The 24,053-nt window shown below is 50.3% G+C and overlaps 1 protein-coding gene across 2 annotated transcripts in view; it reads right to left on the bottom strand.

Moving 5' to 3' along the window:
* Positions 1 to 24,053, bottom strand: part of LOC138488459 (14-3-3 protein epsilon) — a 322,040-nt gene that overhangs the window by 31,377 nt on the left and 266,610 nt on the right. The window contains exon 6 of one of the 2 annotated variants that reach the window (XM_069615434.1): positions 12,129 to 12,183. The exons of the other annotated variant lie outside the window; for it this stretch is intronic. Coding sequence (XP_069471535.1) covers positions 12,176 to 12,183 — 8 coding nt within the window. The 3' untranslated portion in view covers positions 12,129 to 12,175. The remainder of the gene's footprint in view (positions 1 to 12,128; positions 12,184 to 24,053) is intronic. 2 annotated transcript variants of the gene reach the window in all.

Below are 24,053 nucleotides of genomic sequence, written 5' to 3'. Positions count from 1 at the left end.
GGACCCCCCTCACCAACCGGTCAAGATACGGGTAAACATGGTGGCCTTGCCTTCTCAGCCAGGCTGCCACCGGAGCCAAGCGCGGGGTGTGAAGGTGGTGGGCGGCGAGACGGGCCCGGGTCGTCGACGACCGACCTGGCCGTAGTTGTTCAAGGCAGTCTGTCATCCAGTGTCCTCAGCAGCGTTTGCAGCGTGGACAAGACCTCCAATGATGAAATTGATTGCCGATTGAGCAGGGGGGGCAGAACCCGGAATGCTCCCGAGAGAGGTGTGGTAACTTGTAACCCCAGGTCTGCAGGGGCAGCTATCCTCTCACCCTCGTCTCCCGAGGACACCGACAAGGCCTCTTGCTGTAGAAGTGTGTCCAGCAAAATTGGGTCATTGACTTCTGGACGCCAGGCCTCTTGCGGGATATCCATTGACGAAGCAATAGTTTGCCCAGTCGTAGACGCCGTCGTCGCCTATGATCCAGGAACGGTTGAAGTCAACTGCGTCAGAGAAGTAGTAGACGACTGCCCAACCGTCGACGACTGTGGTCGTGCAGCCTTATGCGTTGCTCCCGCCTTTTCTGAACTCAACCTGCGTTTCTCCGTCTCTCGACTCAAGGTCCATCTATGACGATCGCCCGAGGAGGATTTAGATTTTTCTTTGCGTTTCCTCGCTGAAGGTGACGAAGAGGCCTTCTTCGAAGAAGAGTCCCTGGAATGGCCTACTGACGATTCCTGGTCCACCGGTCGCGATTTTTTTTACCGGGGGTTCCGACGACGATGAGCGGCGCAGGGCCCCTGAAGATTTGGACACAGGCCACGCTGCGTGTGGAGCCCACCTCCGAAGGCGGGCAATGCCCCCGCTCCGTCCAACCATGCGACAAGTCTGCGACTCTGATCCTTAAGAGTCTTCTGGGAGAAGCCCTTACATATGTCGCACTTGTCGGCCGAGTGATGAGGGTGCAGACATTAAATGCAGTCCATATGTCCGTCCCCCTCGTACACCACCTTTAGTCCGCACGTGCGGACCAGTGCTTTTCCCGACATTAGGAGAAAAACCGCAACAGCACAACCTAACCAGGTAGAAAATACACAAGGTGTTCCCACTTTGGAGATGGTTGAAATCTGAAGGGAGCCGCGGCTGCGGGGCATTTATACCACTACGTTCTAGTGGGGCGTGCGTGCGCGGGCCAAAACGACGTAGATGGGACACAAAAGTGTCAAACCTTTTCCTATGGGAAGCGGCTTTATAAGCTTACGGAGGGTTCCCAGTCTGTCGACGGGGAATATTCTAAGCATGGGAATCCATGAAAGATCCAATGCTGGAGAAAGTCTGCACAGGTGTGCTGCTGCCACTGCCAGGACCTTCGTAAACACCCTTGGCGCCGAGGTGATGCCGAAGGGAGTACTTTGAACTGATAGTGCTCGTCCTCTATCATGAACCTTAAGCATTTTCTGTGTGCGAGCAACATTGAAATATGAAAGTATGCATCTTGCATGTCCAATGTTGTCATGTAATCCCCCCGTTTCACCAGTGGAATTAGTTCCTGCAGTTACCATACAAAACTTTTGAGGTTTGACAAATTTGATTGCTGGCCACAAATCTAGTACAGGGCACATGGTGAGGTCCTTTTTGGGTACAAGGAAGTACACTGAATAAATACCCTCGTTTACCTGAAAAATGGTGACTGCTTCTATGGCGTCCTTTTCCAGAAGTGCTTCCACCTCTTGCTTCAGGATTCTCAGATCTGGCGTCAGGCCTCTTGTCTTGGGCGGTCTGAACTGTGGAGGTCGGGCGAATTCCACATGGCAACCATGGGTGACCGTCTTTAGACCCCACTGGTCTTAAGTAATCCCCTTCCATGCCGAAAGGAAAGCTGTTAAGCACCCCCCCCGACCAGGGTGACATGGGAGGAGACCTGGATCCGTAGGTCATTTCTGACCGGAGGCTGCAGTACCCCTGGAGTTGGGGCCACTGCCTTTCACGTGTCACAGACCCCTTGGTGGATAGTTGGCGGGGGTGCTGGATGCTTTGTTTGAGTTCGCTGTTTCCCATGTTGCAGATGTTTTGGGCGGAACGGGATTGGCCTCGAAAGGACCAGCAGACACTGCTTCCCCCCTGGAGGGGAGAGTTATTGTGTGATCTGTTGCAGGGACTTAAGAGTCTCATACTCTTTCTGGCAGTCTCCAAGGCATTGTCGACTGCTTTACCAAAGAGATTCGATTCTTCGATAGGCTTGTTTATAAGAGCTGTTTGGGTTTCCGGCTTAAAGCCTGAGTTTCGCAAGCCAAGCGTGCCGTTTAACCACAATGCCCTGCGCCATGGATCTTTCCGCCGTTTCCAGAGTGTTCTTTAAAACATTTTGATTGACTTGCCTGCCCTCAGCCACGATGGCGAGTAATTTGGTACTTGCGGGTTCAGGCCCCTCCTGGAGACCTTGTATAAGGTTCCATTGCATATCAGCATAACTGTCAAGCAAAGGGGTGTTTGCTATGCGTGTGGTAAAGGCAGCTGCCGAGTCCTTATCGGGAGGTGCTTCTCCCGTAGCAAGGGGGTACTACTGCCCGTTTCTGAGTGGTGGTGACCACTAGGGAAATTGGGGGTGGCGTGGCCTTTAATATATGGAGGGTCCCTAGGCGATGGCAGAAATAATTTCTCCACCCTTGGATTGACTGCCCCTGGTCTGGGCTGGTGTGACAAAAGAAGGAGCCAGTCTCCTTTTAATGGAATTAAGGAGAGGGATGGCTTGGCTGGAGGTTTTTTTTTTCTTTAAGAATGTCCTCCATGAAATCTTGTTCAGGTACTGCATCTGGGGTGGCGATTTCAAAGTGATCTGCTTCCTTCCTTAACATTGCATTAAAAGGCCATCTGATCGTCTATTGGTGACGCTTGGCGAGCCGATGTGGAAGGAGGGGAGTCCACACATAGGACATGTGTGTGTCCCGATTTTGAGTAAACATGCCCCATGGCTCTGTATCAAGTTGATGAGTGTCCTCCCAGTTGTCCGTGGCATCTGCCTGGTCATCTGCAGTATAGTCTTGTAGGAAGGTATTCTCTTCCTCATCAGATATCTTGGTATGTGTTCATTTGAATTTCGTCATCAGGAAGGTTAGAAATGAAATGGTCCTGAGAAGATTCTAAATTTCCAGGAAATCTTAAGGTTGACATAGAAAGGATTCTCACAAGGTCTCTTGGGTGTAGGGTGCTCTGAGCAACAATCCTTTCCAGGTGGTCCATGCATCCTTCACATTTTTCCCTGGTCCATTTAGATGAAACGGAAGGTGTAAAAGGTGGAAAATCTTCATTTTCTTGCCTTTGGCGCTGCCATTTTTTTATTAGCAATGGCGCTAGATAAAGGCTCCCGACTATCCTCAGTCTTTGCGAGCATCGGGGTGCTGTGGCAGGTCTTCAGACCTGTCCGCAGCACACTCCTTGCGTTTTGACGTCTCCTTCACTTCGCCGGCCAAATGTGATTTTGAAGTAGCCCCCTTAGTTTGGAGGGCCCAGTCACAATACGCTGCTGCGGATGCGGGGAAGGCTGTTGATCTGCAAGATCAGAGGAAATCGTTGAAATCTTCAGCGGTACTGTTGGCACTTTGACGAACCCGTCGAAATGGGGGGGGGGGGGGTTATGTGTTTAGTGAGGTTTTTATGTATGCCCCTGTCGCCGGGTGTTGTCCCTGTAGCGTGACTTGTGTCATGCCTGGAAGGGTTGGGGACGGGTGTGGCGGTCCTAGGAGGGTCCGTCCTAAGGTCAATGGCATCCGAGACGGATGCTTGGTCATCACTGGTGCCCCGTCACTTTTGGCGGGGACAGCAGTGGGGGAAGACGATCCAGCCCGTGACATGCAGTTGGCAGCCCTCCAATTAATGCAGCGCTCCTTAAGAGTCTTGGGTCAAAGGAGTCTGCAAGCCGCACACTGCGCTTTGTCGGGTCATGGGGTAGACAATTATTGCACTTATCGTGCTCGTCCTTCCACGGGTATCTGACCCTGCAAGACGGGCAAAACCTAAATGGTGTCCTTTCCATAGCGAAAGGTAATAAAAGATGACCAGACCAAGAGGGGAAAGGAGAGACATAGCGAAAGATATGACCACCCCAACCCCACTCTCCCTACTGTGTAGGCCGGCCATAGGGCCCACCCATGTGGATGACTGCCGCTAGATCTTAGGCGTCGAGGTCCACCGCCGACGAAAGTTCCCGCAGTCTTCATCGCAGTATCTTGAGTACCACTGAAGTGACTTTAGGGAAATAAACCGACAAAGTCGGTAAACAAGGATAAACAATGTCTCTTATGAAGAGCTCCGCAATGGGGCGACCAGTTATCTGGGCGGAAAAAAAACAATCTGAGTGACCTTGGCGAGTGAGGGATTTTGGGTACACTACACATCACGATAGGGATAGTGTTACAGACACACCTATGCCGACGTCACCTTTCGGTCCCCGAAAGGCAAGATGCAATACTCTGCAGTTACCACTGGATGAAGTAGATTAACAAGCATCCGAAATAAAGATACCGACCTCAGTTCCCACCAAACAGAACACGAAAAGAACACAAGGAACGCACCCCACTACACACCATAAGACATCTTGAGAAATAGCCACAAGAGGAGGACACTAGACGGAACACAGACAGACCAAGACGAAATCACTTAGATGACTCATCCACAGCATCCTGGCCCGTACTACACCGAAAGTTCAAGTAGACATTCATATAGATGGTAGGAGACCACTACTCTTGCTCCGACACCCAAGGAGGAGAATAGACACTCCAACCTCACTATACATAGTTCATTAGAACACAACAGGGAAAGTGTCATGGCAAAACTGAAATTTGTCAGGCGTGGGCCTCTCTCCCTTTGTGGGACTCTCGATTCTAGCTGTGTTGTAGGACTGTACTGAATTATCCAACTGTTTCTCAAACCCAGCAAATTTAAGGTACTATACTCAGTTGCTCTGTTGGGCGTGGGCTTCTCCACCATTATAAAGGACTCAAGTCTAGCCGTTTTCACACCAGTCAGGATTCCCGAAATCCAGTCTTTAAGGTAGACTGATCAACTGCAAAACATACCCCACCAACAAAAAAAAGCTCAATCGTTTCTACATATTTCTCGCTCAAAAACTAGCACAAACACCTCTCGCACCACAAGCATTTCACCACACCGCCTCAACACAAACTGCGCCAACAGCACACGAGGACTGCCATCGCTCCGATACTCGCACCAAAAGCTCACACGGTGTATACAGAGTTGAAGCTGCCAACAGAACACCACTCCTCACTATCCTACTCCCTCTTCACCCTACTAACCCATCCCACCTTCTCATTTGCAGATCCGCCAGAGCGCCTGGGGAACAACTCCGTTGTTGACGGTGCGCAGTACAAATATCTAACATTTAACAACGTATTACATATGGAAACTAGGGAGAGCAAGATCCAAGACCGTCATGGGAAACTATGTCACTTGCGATGGGCAACCACATCTCTCCCAGCTTGCAATCTTCCACAGGCCCAAAACTCTGTGGCAGACTGGCTCAGCAGAGCAGTCTAACAATGTGACGAATGAGACCTTCACAATGTGAAACTTGTGTTTGCACGATGTACTTGGCTGCAGGTGGATTTGCAACGAATCACAATAAAAAAAGTTTGAGATTATGAAGCAGACTACCCCATGAGGGGTGGGTGGGGAACATGCCTTCGTATTTCCCCCTATTCCAGAGATCTGCATGAGGGGTGGTGGGGTACAGGGGGGACATGACGCCTTCTCTGTATAGTGGAATGGTCTATATTGCCTGCGTATTTCCCCCTATTCCAGTGATCCGCAAGGTGGAGCAGATGAGTATCAATGTTGCCTCAACCTGGTAGCTCCGCCAGCCGAGTTACTCGGACCTGGCCCAGATGTCGGAGGATCGCCCAATTGTGCTACAGGGTAACTCCCGACTTACTGTTGCAAAACGGGGGAGGATACTAGACCATGACCCACAGTGAATCAGCGTGGACTCCTGACTTTGAGCTTGGGCACTTGGAGGTGCCAGAAGAGTGTAGAAGGGTTCTCTATCTCCACGAATCTCTTATACAAACACGAATGGAAGTGGTTCTGTGCATGATGTGCGCAGGAATACTTAAAACCACTGTAAACATGCCCAGACCAGCTCCTTACTTCCCTCTTAACCTTAGCTCATTGTGGGCTGTCCCAGTTCTATATTTGAATTATCCAGGTACAACATAAAAAGCAACACGAGCCCGCTATTCAGTGTCAGGGTTGTTTCCACCAGCTAGAAAATCAGAGCTGCAGTGAGCTTCAATACTGTACTTGCAGGTCTTGTGAGGGTACCGCAACAGCACATACCAACTGTTTCCAGGAAAGTGGCATTCTTGGTTGCAATCACATCAAGGAATGTCAGAAATCTAAGCACTAGCAGTCAATTAGCCATATTTAGGCTTCAATGGAGTGGTGTTGGAAACTAACCCCTGCTTAATCCCTAATATAATAACCGCCTTTCTAATTCTACCCTCATAGTTGGACTTTCTTCCAAATGCCACATTGTCCACTGAGATCGCCCTGCACTCCCTGGATGTGAAAGGAGAAATTAAGTAATATCTGGACAGAAGGAAAATCTTCAGAGACCTTACTCGTACATCCTGTCCCCTTTCCTCCATCCTCGCTAGAGAACCTTTTTCACCAGAAAAGCTCCTTTAAATTTAGAGGCGGTGTTGGCGTGGCCCTGGGAGCATGCGCTCCCTGACTCCGCCCACCTGTGCCAGTCCCCTTCTCTGCGTCGATGGGAACAGATCGCTTTCACAAGCGCTCCTGGGTTTGACTTCGACCTTGTAATACCACACGCTATTCCCGGAGAATCACTTTTGTCTTCTGTTTTTTGGTCTTAATCAGGTACTCTGTCCTCTGGTGCCACGCTCCTCCCCAGTGCATGTAGACCTCAGCGGGCTTCAGCAGATGTCCAGCCAGTGAAGAGCTCTTCCCCACTTCCGACCCCCATGCTCTTTTCCTCTGCTGCCTTGGCCCCAATCACGCCTGGGAGGGTTGTACCATGTGGGATGCCCTCCTGTTGCGCTGATCCACCTGCTGTGACGTCGGTCGTGTCTGGAACCCTTGTAGGGGAGGGCACCTGACTCGCAGTGCTTGGCCTCGACTTGGGCCCCCACAGATGGAGTGCCCTCAAAAGACTGAGAAGCCTGCTCCTCAGACCGGCCGGTCCTGGGTGAGGCATTCCCCTTGTTTGCCACACGAGGCAGAGGCTTTAGCATTGAGCCACACCACCAACCTACTGCAACAACCCTTGACAGTGTGCTTGGAGAAACCAAGACATCTCATAATCTGGATGGAAACAGTAGAGGCACTGGGAGTGTTTGTCCTCCACAACACATTCCTCAATCCACAGCTTAAACAGAGCTGGAAGAGGGAACCCCACAGTTGTCCTTCGACATGGTCCGGTGTGCGTTATAGGCCTGATGGCCTTCTGGAATCTTTGATTAAACTGCTTGCCCTGAGGGACGTCAAAGACACCGACAAACGGATGGATCCCTGCTCGCTGGTCCAATAAAAGGGACCTTTTTAACAAAAACGCAAAAACATAGAAAAGCTCTGAGCAAAACATGAGGACTCCCAACACTTGAACGTGCAGTAAAAATCTGAAGATGGCTGCCAGAGGGGTTTAGGGAGAGGGCAATCATTGGCTGGGGCAGTATGACCCAGAGCTGGGTGATTAAACCGGGAGAAAGACAGTTTGTGAGTGAAAGTGAAACTTAACTTTTACCAAGGATTCCCGGCCTGCCAGGGAATATTCATGAGCATTTGAATCCATGCCAGACCATGCTGGAGAAATACCTTTCCTTTGGTGAACTACTGTCCCAAGAATAGTACGGTGAAATGAATCTTACCTTTTCTTTGTAGGTCCAGCACACACCATCTTATGTGTAGTTCAGGAGTACCTAGTAGCCCCCATCCTATATACTCCTGTAACCTTTAAATGGGTGGTGGCAGTGGTTTAATTTTCCTACCATTGTGCTTTTCTACCGCAGGCTGAATCCTCAGCTGCAGTATAGCACCCATGGGTGACCATTTTGTCAAAACCAACCCTCCTGATCTTTTTTTGCCATTTTCTGTGCGCTTTCTCTTGGGTTTTACTCAGCGCCGAGCCAAGTTTGAGCCCTTTGTTCTTTTTGCCTTTGGCGGGCTAGTCTTGAAACCTGCCTCAGGCTCCAGTGTGTCTGGAAGGGCAGGAAGTGAAGGAGGTTCCCGACACTCCTGTCCTTTGTCTCTAGGAGTGCCTGAATGCAACCAGTCCAGATTGTCTGGCTTGCCTTTCAGGACAGCCACCCTGCTGTGCGATTGACAGCCCAGGCTGTGCATGAATGAGAAAAACCTGCATAAAAAGGAGAGGGTTTAGGACTACAGGCAGAGTCGATCACTGGGAAGAAAACCTGATTAAGAAACCATGAACGAAGCTTGCTGCATCAAACTGGACCTCTGAATTGCCTGGTGAAGCCCTGCTGCTGTGCTGAAGCTCCTTTTTCTGATCAAGAGAAGCTCCGGAAGGAACAACTTCTTCCCTTGTGTTAGTGGGACCAACTAACCGAGATGAACTCCACCGGACAATCTTCCCTTACTGGCTGTACTTCTTTGCTGCTGCAGGATCCGAGTGCCAGGGGTCGAGAAATCTGTAGTCTAATGCAACGTCTGATATCCAGCCAGAAGTTCCAGGAGTCTACTACGGACCATCCAGAAGCAGGACAACTAGAGCTCGAGTCCCCTTGAGAGAGCAGGATTCAAGGAAGCCTGACCGGTATCCAAGATCCGCAGTGGTGCCGTTTACCACACGCTGGAACTGCAAAGTGTTGCTGAGCCGAATAGAGCCCGTAGCTGCAGACTACCTCCAAATTGCTTCCACAGAAGTTCTCCAAATGTCCTTGTTCCCACGACTGAGGCTCAGGAACCCAGGAGCTACATCGCTGCAACAGGTCAGAATCCAGCTAGACCACTCGTCTTCAAACCAGAGGTACTGTTCAGACTTGGGGTACTTAGAGTCTTTAGCTTTGCTCTTCCCAGTTGACAGTGGCTACCTTTGTTAGAGTGTATTGCTGTCCTGGCTCCCTGCAGACTCTAGTCCATTGACTGATACGTTCTGTCCCTCAGATGTGAGGACTTTGTTATTGCTGGGAAAGGTTTTGTCTTGACTTCATTGGAAAATTTAAGTATAGTCACATGACCGAGAACCTGTTTAACCTTTTTTTTTTAACCTTTCCTTTCTGGAACCTCAGACTCTGCAAAGTGTACTATTGATCTATAAATGCCATTACTGTCCTTGTGAAAAAGTCACCTCAGGATGTAGTAAGTGTGTAAAAAACATCTCTAAAGAGTATCCACAAAAACTTTAGGATCGTTTCATATATTGCCCTTTTAAAGAATGCTTATTTAAAAATTGACGTTGAATGTTTATAACTGAAACCTTGAGTACAAGTATTACCTGGCTACTTGTATTTGCAAATTACATTGCTACAGCTTACATTTACCCCTCTTGAGATGAGCCTGGCTGGCTGGCCAGTCACACTACCAACTTGTGTAGTATAGGCCTATACCAAAAGGTGGGTTACCTAATACCAAGTAGACAAGTGTTGTGTAGTCACAATGTTACTACATCAATTATTGCATAACACATTGAATCCCTGCAGAGAAATCCTTCTTTAGATAAACCTGGCATTGGAACCTGACCTTTGGGCACTAGTGCCCAATACACCTTCAGGATGGACTTCTTGAGTAAAGGAATTGTGCTTTTGACTGGTTCTAATCATTTTAACTAATCTGAGTACTTACCAGTTTCACATTGTTAGTTTGTGATGTATCAGGGTTTGAAATTACTGGGCGCTATTAAGCTTCTGCTTCTAGCGTGGGAGAGCTGTTTAGCTTGAAACCATCAGTTAACAGAAGGCACTTTTTGACTCCCGAGGCCAATCGCACCATACAAACAGATTATCAACGGATTCCACAGACCCAAAATGGGTTACTCAAGACAGCCTTCTTGGTAGCCGTTGCATCCAAATGACAGAACTACAGGCCTTATGCAATAAAGAGCCCCATATTATCTTCCACAAGAGGAAGGTGGTGTTGAGAACAAATAGGAAAAATATCAGCAGTTTTTAACCCAAGCCCATTTAAGTCAGTGGTGGAGTTGGAATAGTGTTTTCAAAAGGGATTCTTCCTTTTCCCATCTTTGGATATTAAATACATTTGCAGCTCTAAGATGAAATGCAGACTAACCAAGTCACAGAAGCATTTTAGAATGGCAAAACCCCATTGGAAAACGCTCTGTGAATAATGTCCAAGTATCATGCGTCATGGAGATGAAATGTTATTCCCTTGGAGAAGGACCAGCATTCCCTACATACACTTTTCGAACAGTTCATTTTCCTAAGGTAAGAGTTCCCCGTTAATATGTAACCTTAAAAGGTTATCTGTACTGAGCCCATGTGACCAATCTGTCCATTTAATTTAGCCAGAGTCCTCACCATGTATTAATTCGAATACAAAGGCTCAACAGACTCTGGCGCTTTCCCTTCAATCATCCTTCACTCCTGGAATCCGTTTGATCATTCTCAACTACTGGATTAAGAAACTCCCAATTCTACCCCCCACCCCCTTCCCTTCCCTTGATAGGGTTGGAATGAATGGCAATTCAGTGCATTTCTAGATCAAGACATGAAGACTCAAATGTGGTATTCAGTGTAGATACCCAGTTGTATTCTATGCTTCTGTTTTAGTGATGGGTCAGTTTAGGAAGCGTCAAGGTCGATTTTCCATGATTTCACAAAATTCTGTTATGTCTTTCCTTTCTTCACCGTGACATTTTTTCAACCCCAAAAGATCACACATTTTGAACGTTGACTGTCAATGCGGCACAACTATGAGAGCCATTAGGAAAATGGCTTGGTGCTTGTGCTCCTCACCTTTGGAATTATTTTTGTCTTAGGTAATCACCCACTCCTTTTAGGAGTCACCATGATACTAAATATAGGGTTGCATAGGTCCTTACACGGAAAGATCTCCACTGATAAACCTGAAACTCATAGCATTTTTCCCTTTGAGGACCTAGGTTTTAGGATCAAATCTTTTAGTAAACTGGGCAATTTGTTCTGAGATCAGGTTGTGTACACCAAGTGTACAAGCAGCCTTTTTGATCCACTGTTCATTACATTTGAACAGAACTTTAATTTTTTTCCCCCCCTTAAATCTGGAAACTTGTGGGAAATGTAGATTAAGTCAAAGTAGTATATTCAGCACATTTCGCTGAGTGCTTGTTTGTGGTCCTACAGACTCTATGCCGTCATCAGTATAAAGAAAAGCTCTTCTCACCAGCAGTGTCATAATATGAAGGAGCCACCTCTTAAGTCCTTGCTCCTTTCCATCACCAAAACAGGAATAGGCTTAAAAACGGTTCACTTTGGAGGAGCATAAACGCTGCTCCAATTAAGCTATTGATATGCCCTTATGTGATCTTTTTAAAGTCATTATAGCAAGCACTTAGTGCCTAGTGTGAAGGAACAGCACTTACGTGGCAGATGGTGATACGGTAGACAGTGTAAATCAAATTCAAACAGCTTTCAAAAGGATGGAATGGACAAAGCACACTCGTGACTATAAATGAACACTACTGTGACCTGAAATATTTCATGGAAGTGACTACCATATACTGAAATCTTTAATCTTCAAGCTTAACATACACTTAAAACAACTCTAATTCCCCCTGAAAGAGACCACATTACATGCATGGTTAATCATAGTGGCCTTTTTTGACACAACAAATCATGAAAAAGCATCCAAACACTTCAGGACCTCATTGATGCAAACTTTGAGCATGCTATGTCAAACTTAGCGACAAAAAAAAAAAACAACACAGCAAGTTAAATGGCCATGCCATGTATCCTTATATTCCATTTGGCATTTGGCTCATACAGTTAGCAAGTTAAGACTCCAATTTCTGAAGTAGAAACCAGGCCAACAGGCTAAAAGCGTGCAACACTTGGGTTATGAAATGGAATCAAAAAGGTACAGGCAGCATCAGCAGCAAAACAACCAGATGCAGACGCTCTCTATTCACAAAAAAGCAAGCCATTAAAGTGACTTACAAAGTAGATTTTTTTTTTTAAAGGAAAGCAACAGTTGGGAATTTCCTTTAGGAATCTAGATAATAGGTACAGAAGTGGAGACAGGAATAGTATGAATGACACTTGAAACGTGAAAGTGGCACAAAAAACAAGTTATTACTTGGTTCCAACATCTTTTTCAAAATGTACACAGCAAGGTCTGTATGACTGATCTGCCCAAGCGCATGCCACAGTACAAATTAAATAAGACCTGCATTCATGCAGGACACTCCAGTTGTTGGTCTGAAAGGATTACAAATTAAACCATCTTGGGAATATTACCAAAGGGAGACTTAAAAGTAGAAGTAAATGGTTGAAGTAACTCGAACAGTTCCTATAGTCCGTCCACTTCTGCATAAAAATAAATACTTTGTGCTGAGAACAGGTTTGGTCGCTGACAAACTCAGCCCCAGAATGTAATTCTGCCCATTCCCAGACAATTGTTCCAGCCAGCAAAGTCCTTTTCTAAGACAGTGAAGAACTCACAGATGCTCTTTATCATTGTTTATACTAGCTGGGAATCAGTTCCGACTATTATCCAGTACTGACTAGTGCTTGCAGAAAGTTGGAGTCCCTGCCATTCGGAATAATAAATAAAAAAAAAGTTACCCACCGTAGTGGCAAGAATACTAAGTGCTTAGTCCCCTTTCCTCCATGCTTGTGTGGTGTCCCCCAACATGGGGGCGGTACCAGAACCTTTGGCAGCAGAAAATATAAGCTACCCTTTTAAATTTAGTATAGCGCTGGTGTGCGGTCCTAAGCGTAGGAACGCCCCCAAGGGCCTGCCCTCTGGCACCTCACATCAGTCCCCCTTTGACATATCAGACACTTGAATAACTGGCAAACTGACAATTTTAGCACCTCGCATAATAGTGGGGGAAGGTGGGTGGGATCCATGGAGGAAAGGGGACCAAGAACTACGAGTATTCTAGTCACTACGGTCCCCTTTCCTCCATCCTTGTGGGCGATTCCCCCGAAGAACATAAGGTAGAGCTGCAACAACCTGCCTCATATCTAGGACGAAGCCAAAAAAGAAAATTCTTCATAACCACCTGACCAACCTCTGCATCATGCCTGGGGCTCGTGTCTAGTGGGCAGTGCCTACAGAAGGCCGGAGTGGCCCAAGTAGCCGCTTTGCTGATGACATACCAAAAAGCAGGTTGCTGAAATGCAACTGCCTTGGCTCTGACCGCATGGGCATGAATCCCCTCAGGAACTTATCTGCACATGGCTGTGTAGGCCTCTGAAATGCCCTGCACTATCCAACGGGCAATGGAAGTCTGAGAACCGGGGAGGAACCCAAAAATGCCTCAGAACTCCTGAAGGATTTCATCCGAGAGAGTTGAGACTTATACCCTCTTGAGGTCCAAGGAACACAGCTCTCTGCCCGACTGCTGGTTCGTGAAGAACACTGAAAGGCAGATTTCTCGATTCAGATGAGAAAAAAAAATAAAAATAAAAAACAAAAAAACGACCTTAGCAAGAAGTTTGGGTGAGTGTGCAAGATGACCTTGTTGTGAAACCTGGTGACGAGCTTGCATTAGTACAACGCCTGCAGCTCGCCAACCCTGCGCGTAGAGGAGAGGTGAGAGCCACCAGTAAAATTGGCTTTGGTGTTACCAAGCAGATGTCCACATAGGACACAGGCTCGCAAGACTTGTGCTGCAAAGCTGCAAGAACCACATTGAGGTCCCAGACCAGGTGCAGCCTATGCACCAGCGAAAAAAAGCCTAGACAACCCTTAAGGTGGGGCAGAACCACAGGGTTGGCTGCAGACAACACGCTCTGGGCAATTCTTGTAAGCCCCAATGGCCACCAAATAAACACAGCAAGTATCAACCTGAACTCCAGAAAAAGCCAGGTGTGCAAAAAATCCACCAAGTCATAAATCATCCAGAGAACTGGTGACAGGATCCAGACCCTTGTTACAAGCCCAATGGCAGAGCCGAGTCCCTGGGAGCAAAACTGCAGCAGATCCGAAAACCAGGGTGTCCAAGGTCAGCAGGATGCGACTGCAACCCACCAAAGCATGAAACTTGCGCACGGTCCGTTGGAGCAGAGGGGTGGGCAGGAAAGCATAACACCTGCGGCCATGCAAACAGATCTGGAAGGCATCTCCAGAGACCCCCCCGACCCTGTCCTGCCCAGGAAGCAAACTGAGGGCACTTTTAATTCAGAGGGGATGCAAACACACCCAGGACCCAAAAGGTATAGTGAGAAACTCCCACCGTTAGGCGTTGAACCACAAGCGGCTCAACTGGTTGTGAGAAAGGAGAGGGGGGGGGGGTGTGAACTGCTTAAATCCAAACTTCCTCCGTCAGGGGCCCATTCCCAGATAGACACCGCCTCCATGCAGAGGAAGGAGGAATGGGGAGACCCTGCTTGTTCAGGTACAACGTTGCAGTTGTACCTGAACGTTGCAACCTGTCACTGATAAGTGGCAAAAAAAGCCTTGACGAGACCCACTGTCCTGAGCTCTAGCAGATTGATATGCAGGAGGGCTTGCATCCAGGACCATGCACCATGAAAAATCTTCCCCTGTAAAGACCAGACTACCTCAGAGCGAGCTCCGGTAGGCTGGATGCTTTCGGCACCTTTGCCGGTAGCCATGCTGGATTGTGCCAAGGACACTCTTTGAGGCAGCACTCTACTATCATTACCCCCTTACCCGGGGTTGAAGAGGACAAACTGTCCCCAGAGAACCAGCAAGAGCCCCCAGTCCCATCAGCTTGGGAGCCAGTAGCCTTAGAGGCCTTAGGCCTGCCAGAACCTGAGAAACCCTGATCTGTGGGAATGCTGGGGAAGGAGTCGCCATAGTGTGGAGCTGTGCTGAACAGAGGGCCTACCTTGTCTTAACAAGAGGTCCTGGAGACAAAGTCCTTAAGGTGGGTTGGAGGAGAAGTGTAGAAGATCTCACTCCACTGTGACACCGATTCTTCAAAGCCATGACACGAGAGCGCTGCAAGCCAAACATGCGTTTAAGCGGTGCTCTGGCCCCAAACACTAGTGCTTGGGGGTTCGAGGCAGAGAATGAGCAGTCGCATGATGCACATCTTGTGAATCTTCCTGCAGCCGAAATGCACCGGGGAGGCGAGGCACCTAAGGGAAGTTAATGAAGCTTGAAAATAAAATATAAAACGGGGAGTAAACAGAAAATGTCTCTGCGCTGGCTGCCAGATACGACAGTCCAGGTGGAAAAAGTGACTGAGGTGAGGTGCCTGAGGGTGGGGCCTCAGGCAAGGTGCTCCCATGCCGCAGGCCGCACCCTGCGTGCTATACCAAGTTTAAAGGGGAAAACACAATTTCTCGCTGCCAATGGTTCCAGTACTGTCCCCCTATTGGGGGACAGCCACAACGATGGAGGAAAGGGGAGACATGAGTATTTTACTGCTCAGGGAAAAAAGGTCACCAACCTGGCAAATTTCACAGCGATGTCACACGGAACCAAGAGGCCATAGGTTCAAATTGCTTTTGCATTAATGCTGACAGAGCCAAGTTTAGATCCCACTGAGCTGGAGGATAGCGGATAGGTGGATGCAAACAAAGGAGCCCTTCAAAACGTCTCAAAATTGCCTTGGTTGATAAAGAAAAAGTCTGTTTAATTACCCATTGTCGACAAATGATGTTCTCAAGTGTCAACTTTCACTCCAGTTGATACCAAAAAAGACATCTCCGACTAGCTGCATTCAATGCTTTTAAATTACGATCTAAAGTCCAATGGCCAAACTGCAAACATTTGCTTTGATATTGCTTACACATGGATACTTTCATGGAAGCTATTATCTTTAGAGTCTGTTCAGATGAATGTAAATGCACGACTGTCAGTTCTTCAGGAACAAAGCTTTCAAGTTCAGTAATTGAGGGGAGGGGTGTAGCATCTGCCCCTCGTACTGACACATGTTTTCAGTCACAGATCTGCATTCACGCTGTTCCTGCTAGCCCCAGCAGATCTGTAAACCAAATCCAAAATGGCCAGAATGGGACTATGAGGACCATTGTAGAATTCAGAGTTGCTTTAAACCTGATCGTCTTGGGAGTCGAGAAGGAACAAGTTACTTACCTGTAACTGTTGTTCTCCAGCATGGGTCTGGCATGGATTCACATGCTCATGAATATTGCCCGTCAGGCTGGGAATCCTCGGTAAAGAAAAAACCAGTATCAGTTTCGTTTCTGATCTGTCTTTCGTAGTAGTAACCAATCACTGATCTCTGCGTCATACTGACCACAGCCAATGACTGCCCTCTACCCAAGCCCCGCCTCTGGCAGCCATCTTCAGATTTGGTAGCACGTGAAGTGGCAGTATGACCAAGTGAAGAGCCGCAGAGGGGTAGGCGGGAGGGTTCGCATGTGAATCCATGCCAGACCCATGCTGGAGAACAGTTACAGGTAAGTAACTTGTTCCTTCTCCAGCATGGGGTCTGGCATGGATTCACATGCTCATGAATAAAGAATACATAGCAGTACACACATGCATAACCACAGGAGGTGGCAAAGGCTCAACATTAAGCATTACATCAAACTCAACATTAAGCAAATCTTACCTCCTGACCAGGCTCACCTTAGGCGAACAGGTTGCGCAGCACTGCTTGGCCGAACCTGGACTCCTCCCTGGAATCCCGATCGACGCAGTAGAATTTCGTGAAGGTGTGCGTCGACCTCCACGTAGCAGCCCTGCAGATGTCCAGCAAGGGCACACCAGATAGGAACGCCGTGGTAGCTGCGATCGCTCTGGTGGAATGGGCTCTCGGACGGCCAGGCAGCAGTCGGTTTGCAAACCGATGACAGTACATGATACAGCCAGAGAGCCATCTGGAAATGGAAGCCTTCGAGAGAGCCTTCCCCTGATTGACAGGTCCAAAATTCACAAAGAGTTGTGACGTCTTCCGAAAACACTTTGTGCGGTCCACGTAGAACTTCAGCGCTCTAGCCACATCCAGCGAGTGCAAAGTCCTTTCAGCCGGCGACGAAGGCGACGGGAAGAAAACAGGCAACACCAAGGGTTCGTTGAGGTGGAAGTCCGACGGCACCTTGGGCATGAAGGAGGGGTGCGTCCTGAGCACTACCCTCGTGTCGTGAAAAGTCAAGTACGGGGCCTTGCAGGAAAGGGCCTGGATCTCTCCCACCCGTCGTGCGGAGGTGATGGCCACAAGAAACGCGGTTTTCCACAACAAGAACTTCAACGGGGCCGAGTGCAGAGGCTCGAACGGAGGTCCCATGAGCTTGGTCAGCACCACGTTGAGCTCCCACGCCGGGGCCGGAGCCTTCACCGGCGGGAACGATCTGAACAGTCCCTTCATGAACTCTTTCACCAGACGATGAGACCACAAGGACGTCCGCCCCGTGGCTCTGGTGTATCGGGCGATCGCAGCAAGATGAATCTTGATGGACGCGTGCGCCAGTCCAGCTTTGGCCAGCGTCAGTAGGTACGGCAGTACTTGGGGAGCCGTAATCCGTAGAGGGTTAATCTTCTGTGCGTGGCACCAGACAGAGAACCTCTTCCGTTTGTGTCCGTAGCATTTAAGAGTTGAGGACGCCCTGGCCTTTGCAAGAACCTCTCTGCAGTCGGCCGGTATGTCGTATCCTCCAAACTAACGCTGCAGGAGCCAGGCCTGCAAGTTCAGCGACTTCGGGTCGTGATGGAGGATGGCGCCTCCTTCCCTGGAGAGAAGATCGCGTCCCCTGGCAGCTTGATAGACAGGGACGCTGACAAGTCCAAAAGGTCCGGGAACCATATCTGCCTCGGCCACGCAGGTGCGACGAGGATCATCCTGCACCGTGACCTCTTGAGCTGGTTGATGAGCCTGATCAGCAATGGCAATGGAGGGAACGCGTATAGAAACAGGCCCCCCCAGGGGAACGAGAAAGCATCGCCCATGCTCCTCGGCTGGGGAAACCTGCTGGCGAACCTCCGGCACTTGGAGTTCGTCGCCGTCGCGAACAGATCGATCTGGGGTGTGCCCCACCGTCGGAAGAGGCGGTCCACCAGATCCTGTCGTAGTTCCCACTCGTGGCACGAGCGCAGCTCCCTGCTGAGTGAGTTGGCGATGGTGTTTTTTATCCCTGCCAGATGAAACGGCACCAGAAACATCCCTTGGGCGACGGCCCAATGCCACAGATCCTGCGCCTCCCTGGACAGGGCTGGGGCCCTGGTTTCGCCCTGTTTCCTGATGTAGAACATGGTGGTGGTGTTGTCGGTGAAGATCCTCACCACCTTGCCCTTGAGGGACGGAAGGAAGGACCTGAGGGCCCAAAACACTGCACAGAGCTCCAGGACTTTGATATGGAGGGACTTCTCTGTCGGGAGCCAAAGGCCTCTCGCGTGCAGATTTTCGGTGTGCGCTCCCCACCCTTCCAGGGAGGCATCCGTGGTCACTTTCTCCTGGTGGCCGGGGGTCTGGAAGTCCATGCCCGCCGTCAGATGCGCGCGGGTGCCCCACCACCGGATCGCTCGTCGGAAACTCTCGTCGAGTGTGATCCTCTCCTCGAAGCTGCCCGTGTGGACCCAGCGCGCGTCCAGGAACTCCTGCAACGGGCGCATCCGGAGCCTGCACAGGGGGATGAGGTAAATGCAAGAAGACATCATTCCGAGGAGGGACTTGATGGACCTCACTCTGGCCGCGTCCGCAACCAGCATCCGCTGCACCTTGCCCAGAATGGCCCTCGTCCTTTCCTCCGACGGATAGGCCAGAAGCGACACTGTCGAGCTTTGCTCCCAGAAACAGTGCGTCTTGCGCGGGCACCAGGTGGGACTTGGCGTAGTTTATGGAGAATCCCAGGTCCGTGAGAAGTTGGACGGTCCTTGCCGTGTGCTCCACGGCGAGCTCCTTCGTCTTCGCTCGGATGAGCCAGTCATCCAGGTAGGGGTAGACGTGGATCCCCTCTCGGCGCAGCTGCGCCGCCACCGGTACGAGGCACTTGGTGAACACCCTGGGTGCCGACCTCAGTCCGAAGGGAAGGGCTCTGAACTGATAGTGACGCCCTTGGACCACGAACCTGAGAAACTTTCGGTGTCCTTTTAGGATGGGAATATGGAAGTAGGCATCCTCCAAATCCAACGACAGGAAATCGCCCTCCTCCAGCTGACCCAGGACGTGTTGGAGGGTGACCATCCGGAACTTCTGTGCCTTGATGAAATTGTTCAGTCGTTGTAGGTCCAGGATGGGACACCATCCTCCTGTCTTCTTCATGAGGAAGTATCTTGAGTAAACTCCGGAGCCCCGAAGCCTCTTTGGGACGAGCTCGATGGCGCCCTTCCTGAGCATCGCCTTTACCTCCAAGAGAAGTTGAGGGACGTGATGTTCTTTCCTGGCCACAGGGGGTACGCGCGGGCACCTCTTTAGAAACTCGAGCGCGTGACCCTGGGCTAGGGCGTCCAGCACCCAACGATCGGTGGAGATGGACTCCCACACGCTGACGAAGCTCGCCAGCCGGCCTCCCACCGGGGTGCTTCGGTGGGGTCCGACCCCACGGCCGGTTCAGTCCTGCTTAGACGAGGCTTTGCCGCCTTGACCTCCTTGGCGACGACGGCGGGGTCCACCTGACTTGCCTCGTCCTCTGTAAGCTTCCTGCGACGACGAACGGGCCGCTTGAAGGTAGGTGGAAAATCTGCCGCCGGAACCTTTGGAGGCACCCAGTTTGGCTCCGCCGCTCCAAAAGGGCGGCCGCCGTTGCTGGAGAACCCCAAGAGCCCGGGCCGTCTCCGTGTCTGCCTTGATGGCTTGAAGGGAATCGTCCACTGTTTTCCCAAACAGGTTGTTTCCGTCGAACGGCATGTCCAAGACCCTGGTCTTCACGTCCTGATGGACGTCAGTAGCCTTGAGCCATCCACGTTGCCCAACTGGCGAAATCCAGTGTCAGAGATGTCCGTCGCAATCGTAATGGCGTGGTCCGACGCCACCTCTCCTTCCTGCAAGATCTCTAGGGCATCCGCCCTCTTGTCGTCCGGTAGGAAGTCCAGCAGGGGGGCCAGTTTGTACCACAACTCCCTGTCGTAGCGGGCTACGATAGCCAAGGCGTTGGCCGCCTCAATCGTCGTCGCTGCAGACGAGATGACCCTGCGTCCCATCGTATCTAATTTCTTTCCCTCGCCGTCCGGCGGGGAGGTCGACGTAGAGGCCGCGCCCCCCCCCCGCTTTCTTCCTGGCCGCTGCGGAGACGACCGAGTCCGGGGTCGGCTGTGCCCGAAGGCACAAGGGGGCCGCGTCCGGGACCCGGTACTTCTTCTCGTACCAATCCCTTCTAGCCGGCGTCGTGGATGGGTTCTTGAGGAGGGCGAGGCCCTCATCCCAAATGCAATCCAGTAGAGGTACGGAGAAGACAGTCTTCCTCTTGGCCTCACGCCGTTGATAAAGGAAACCTTCCTTCTTCTCTTCCGGGCAGAGCTGGAAAAGCTCGGATGCCCTGGCGATCATGGAGTGAAACAATCCAATCTCGTCGGGCGGGAAGCCCGGGTGGGGGCTGACGACGGCAGATCCTCGTCGTAAACCTCGTCGTCTGTATCCGTCGCGGCCGTGTCAGTCCCCGTATCATCCCCACGAGTCGTGGACGGGGAGGAGGGCTGAACAGGGCGCGATGGCTGAAAAGGAGGTGGAGGATGAATCCTTTTCTTAGGGGGAGGGCTCCCAGAAGGGCCTGGCTCCGGGTCCCCCGTCGGGAGCGGTTCCTCCGCTGGTGGCAACGGCAGTCTCGTCCTTATCTCCGAGCATAAGGACTGTATAGCCAACAAAATGGCCGCCCAGTTGTCTTGCGGCGCTGGTTGAGGGGAGTCCGACGGGTGGTCAGGGGCCCCGTCGGCACCCTCGACGTTATTGTCTCCTACGTCGGGATCCCTCCTGACAGGCTGGTGGTCTTCCACGCCAACGCCGTGGCTTAAGACCTCGATCAGCTCTTCCTCAGAGGTTGAGGCCGAATCCACGACGACCTCCTGCCCCCCCTTTTTCTTCGTCGGAGGTTTCACGGGGGTCCTGTCGATGGGAATAAAAGAGGACTCCCTCTGCGGTGGCAGGGAGACTGAGCCCCAAGGTCGCCACCACTGGTGTAGCCTCCACAGGCTGAGCCAGGGCCGCCGCGACTGTCTCGATAGAGGCCTTGGCCGGATGGATTAAGGCTTTCACCACCTTAGGTGCGCTCACCGCCTTCTCCTTGGGGGAGGGGGGAGGGAGACACTGCCTCGCTCTCCCTCCGATGGGGCCTTCGAGCTCGACCGGGGCCTCTCCAGGAGCTTCGCCGGGTGCTCGGCCTTCCTCTTACCCGAACCAGAGCGTTGGCTCGTGGTTGATGGTGCCGGGGAGGATGCGCCCTGCCTGGCGCCGGTAGAGCCCGACCGTTCGGCGCTCCCGGTGCCAGCGGACTCTCTGTGCTTGGCCTTGTGTTGGACCCCCGTCGCCGGGGCATCCTCAAAGGTCTTAGAAGACCGCTCGGATTATATCTTCTTCTCGCCTGACGGGCTCTTCCCTTCCAGCCAGTTGGCGAGACGTTGATGGCGGTCCTTCATGGTCCGCTCCGACATATTGCCGCAAAACGCACAGTCCTTCTCCACGTGCGTCTTGTCCTCATGTAGGCAGTAAAGACAAAAAGGAGTGTTCGTCCTCCTTAAAGACATTCTGAAGCTGGCATCCAGGGCAGACCCTGAACAGCTTTCCGGGCTTCGAGCTTCCCTTCTCCTGGGCCATATCCGAGATGGGCCTGAGAAACTTCTGGAGTCCTCCAAAAGCGTGGCTCGACGAAATCTTCACCCTTGAGGGGCGTAGACGAATCCGACACGAGTCCCCATTGATCGGATGAAGAATCAGTGGAGCTTGAGGCTCTTTTTGACCGAAAAATCGTAGTTTTTGAGAAAAAACGTGAAAAAAATAGCACTAACGCTCGAGAGCAATAGCACGAGGATCCCAACACTTGAACGTGCGGTAAAAATCTGAAGATGGCTGCCAGAGGCAGGGCTTAGGTAGAGGGCAGTCATTGGCTGTGGTCAGTATGATGCAGAGATCAGCGATTGGTTGCTACTACGAAAGACAGATCAGAAACGAAACTGATACTGGTTTTTTCTTTACAGAGGATTCCCAGCCTGACGACGGGGAATATTCATGAGCATGTGAATCCATGCCAGACCCCATGCTGGAGAAGTGTATGACCATGGTTTCGCATTGATGTTGAGAGGGTAGTCTGTTTTTATTTTTAGGTGTTCTTTGAATGCTATCGCGAGACCTTTTTTTATGTTTCCCTTTTATTTGAAGGAATTTGAAGTTGGCTGGGAGGCAGCTTTGGAGTGTGATTTTGTAGTTTTCGTCCAGCCATGTTTCTGTGATGAATAGGATGTCAATTCCGCTGTCGTCGAGAGGGTCAAATATCTCTGTTGAATGTTTTGACATAGATCTTGCATTTAATAAATTGCAGTGGAGTTTAAGGGTGTAGTTTGGGCTTTGTTGATGGGGTCATCTTCCGATTGGTGTTGGGGTTTCCTTTAGGGTCGATCTCTAGTTGAGGTGTTTGTAAAGGTGCGTCTGTGTCGAAGAGTACTAGGTTCAGCCTTAAGTTCTTGTTTTCCTCAGGTTCCTTTCCCAAAAATTGAGAGTGTTGAGTGGAAGTTACTCTTGATTTGTTTGATGATGTAGGGTGTTATTGCATCGGTTATGTTTGTTGTTTCTAGCGTAGTCAGATCTTCTGGGTGGTTGCGTTTGGTGGTAAATGGATTTTTCTCTTCTCTCAGCGTTGGTTCGATTGTTATTCCAGTCAGTCGGAGTGTTTACTGTGTTTGCGCACTTTTGTTGCTGTTCCGGTGGCTTTGTTCTTTCTGCTCTTTTTCTCCTACATGGTACTTTTCGTTTGCGTGGCATTTTGGGTTGAGAGCTGTTTTGGTCTTTGTTTTGCTTTGTTCTGACTGTCTTGTGGTGTAGTATTGGGTGAGGGGAAATGTCCGCTTTAAGTTTGGTACTGTCTGTTGGCAGTCAGCAGCTGGTATTGCCGACTTGTTTAGTCAGTGTTTTGAGTAAGGTAGGGGACGTTAGTATTTTATCTTTGGGTTAACGTTGGCTGCCCTTAATGAGTCTGCGTGGACGAGGTTCACTGCGGTGAGTCGACAATGTGGGGTTGGGAGGATAGCTAGTTACTACACAAGGGAAATAATGGTTTCAATGCTAACAGCTAGATTTGAGAGCCCTCCATGGTGGGAGAAAGGGCCACGCCCAATCAGTGAAAGGATTACAGTTATGAACAAGGTGGCGAATTATAATTCTGAACAGTTGAAAGGGTACAACACAGCTAGATTTGAGAGTGCCGTACAGTGGGATAGAGGACAGCTCCAAACCCAGGAGAGAGAGGACAGTTCCAAACCCAGGAGAGAGAGGACAGTTCCAAACCCAGGAGAGAGAGAGAGGACAGTTCCAAACCCAGGAGAGAGAGAGAGAGGACAGTTCCAAACCCAGGAGAGAGAGAGAGGACAGTTCCAAACCCAGGAGAGAGAGAGAGGACAGTTCCAAACCCAGGAGAGAGAGAGGACAGTTCCAAACCCAGGAGAGAGAGAGGACAGTTCCAAACCCAGGAGAGAGAGGACAGTTCTAAAAAGGCAGATTTGAGAGTTCTGTATAGTGGGAGAGAGGCCTATGCCTAGCAGGTGAAAAGGACAGTTCTAAACAGGTCAGAGTGCAATTCTGAATTGAGAGAGTCCTATGCCTGTCCGTTCAAATTGGTGCAATAGACATTGCTATGCGTAATAGTGTGAAGTTAAGGAAGGCTGAAAGTGTTGATTACTAAGGTGTTTCAGGATAGATGTGTGGGCTAGGATTCCAGGGTAGATCTATCCCTCTATTCCCTACCCAGGCGACCCTTACCTTACTGGTCCTTGATCGTTGCTGGTTGACGGCTGGCCACTTGAGTCTCCTGCAGACAACGATCTGGAGCCACCTCTGTAGG

This window comes from Ambystoma mexicanum, chromosome 9 (genome assembly GCF_040938575.1).
Source record: "Ambystoma mexicanum isolate Mex_15411 chromosome 9, UKY_AmexF1_1, whole genome shotgun sequence".
NCBI lineage: Eukaryota > Metazoa > Chordata > Amphibia > Caudata > Ambystomatidae > Ambystoma > Ambystoma mexicanum.
Note: the sequence above shows the minus strand (reverse complement) of the source record. Positions and strands in the feature narration are given on the sequence as shown.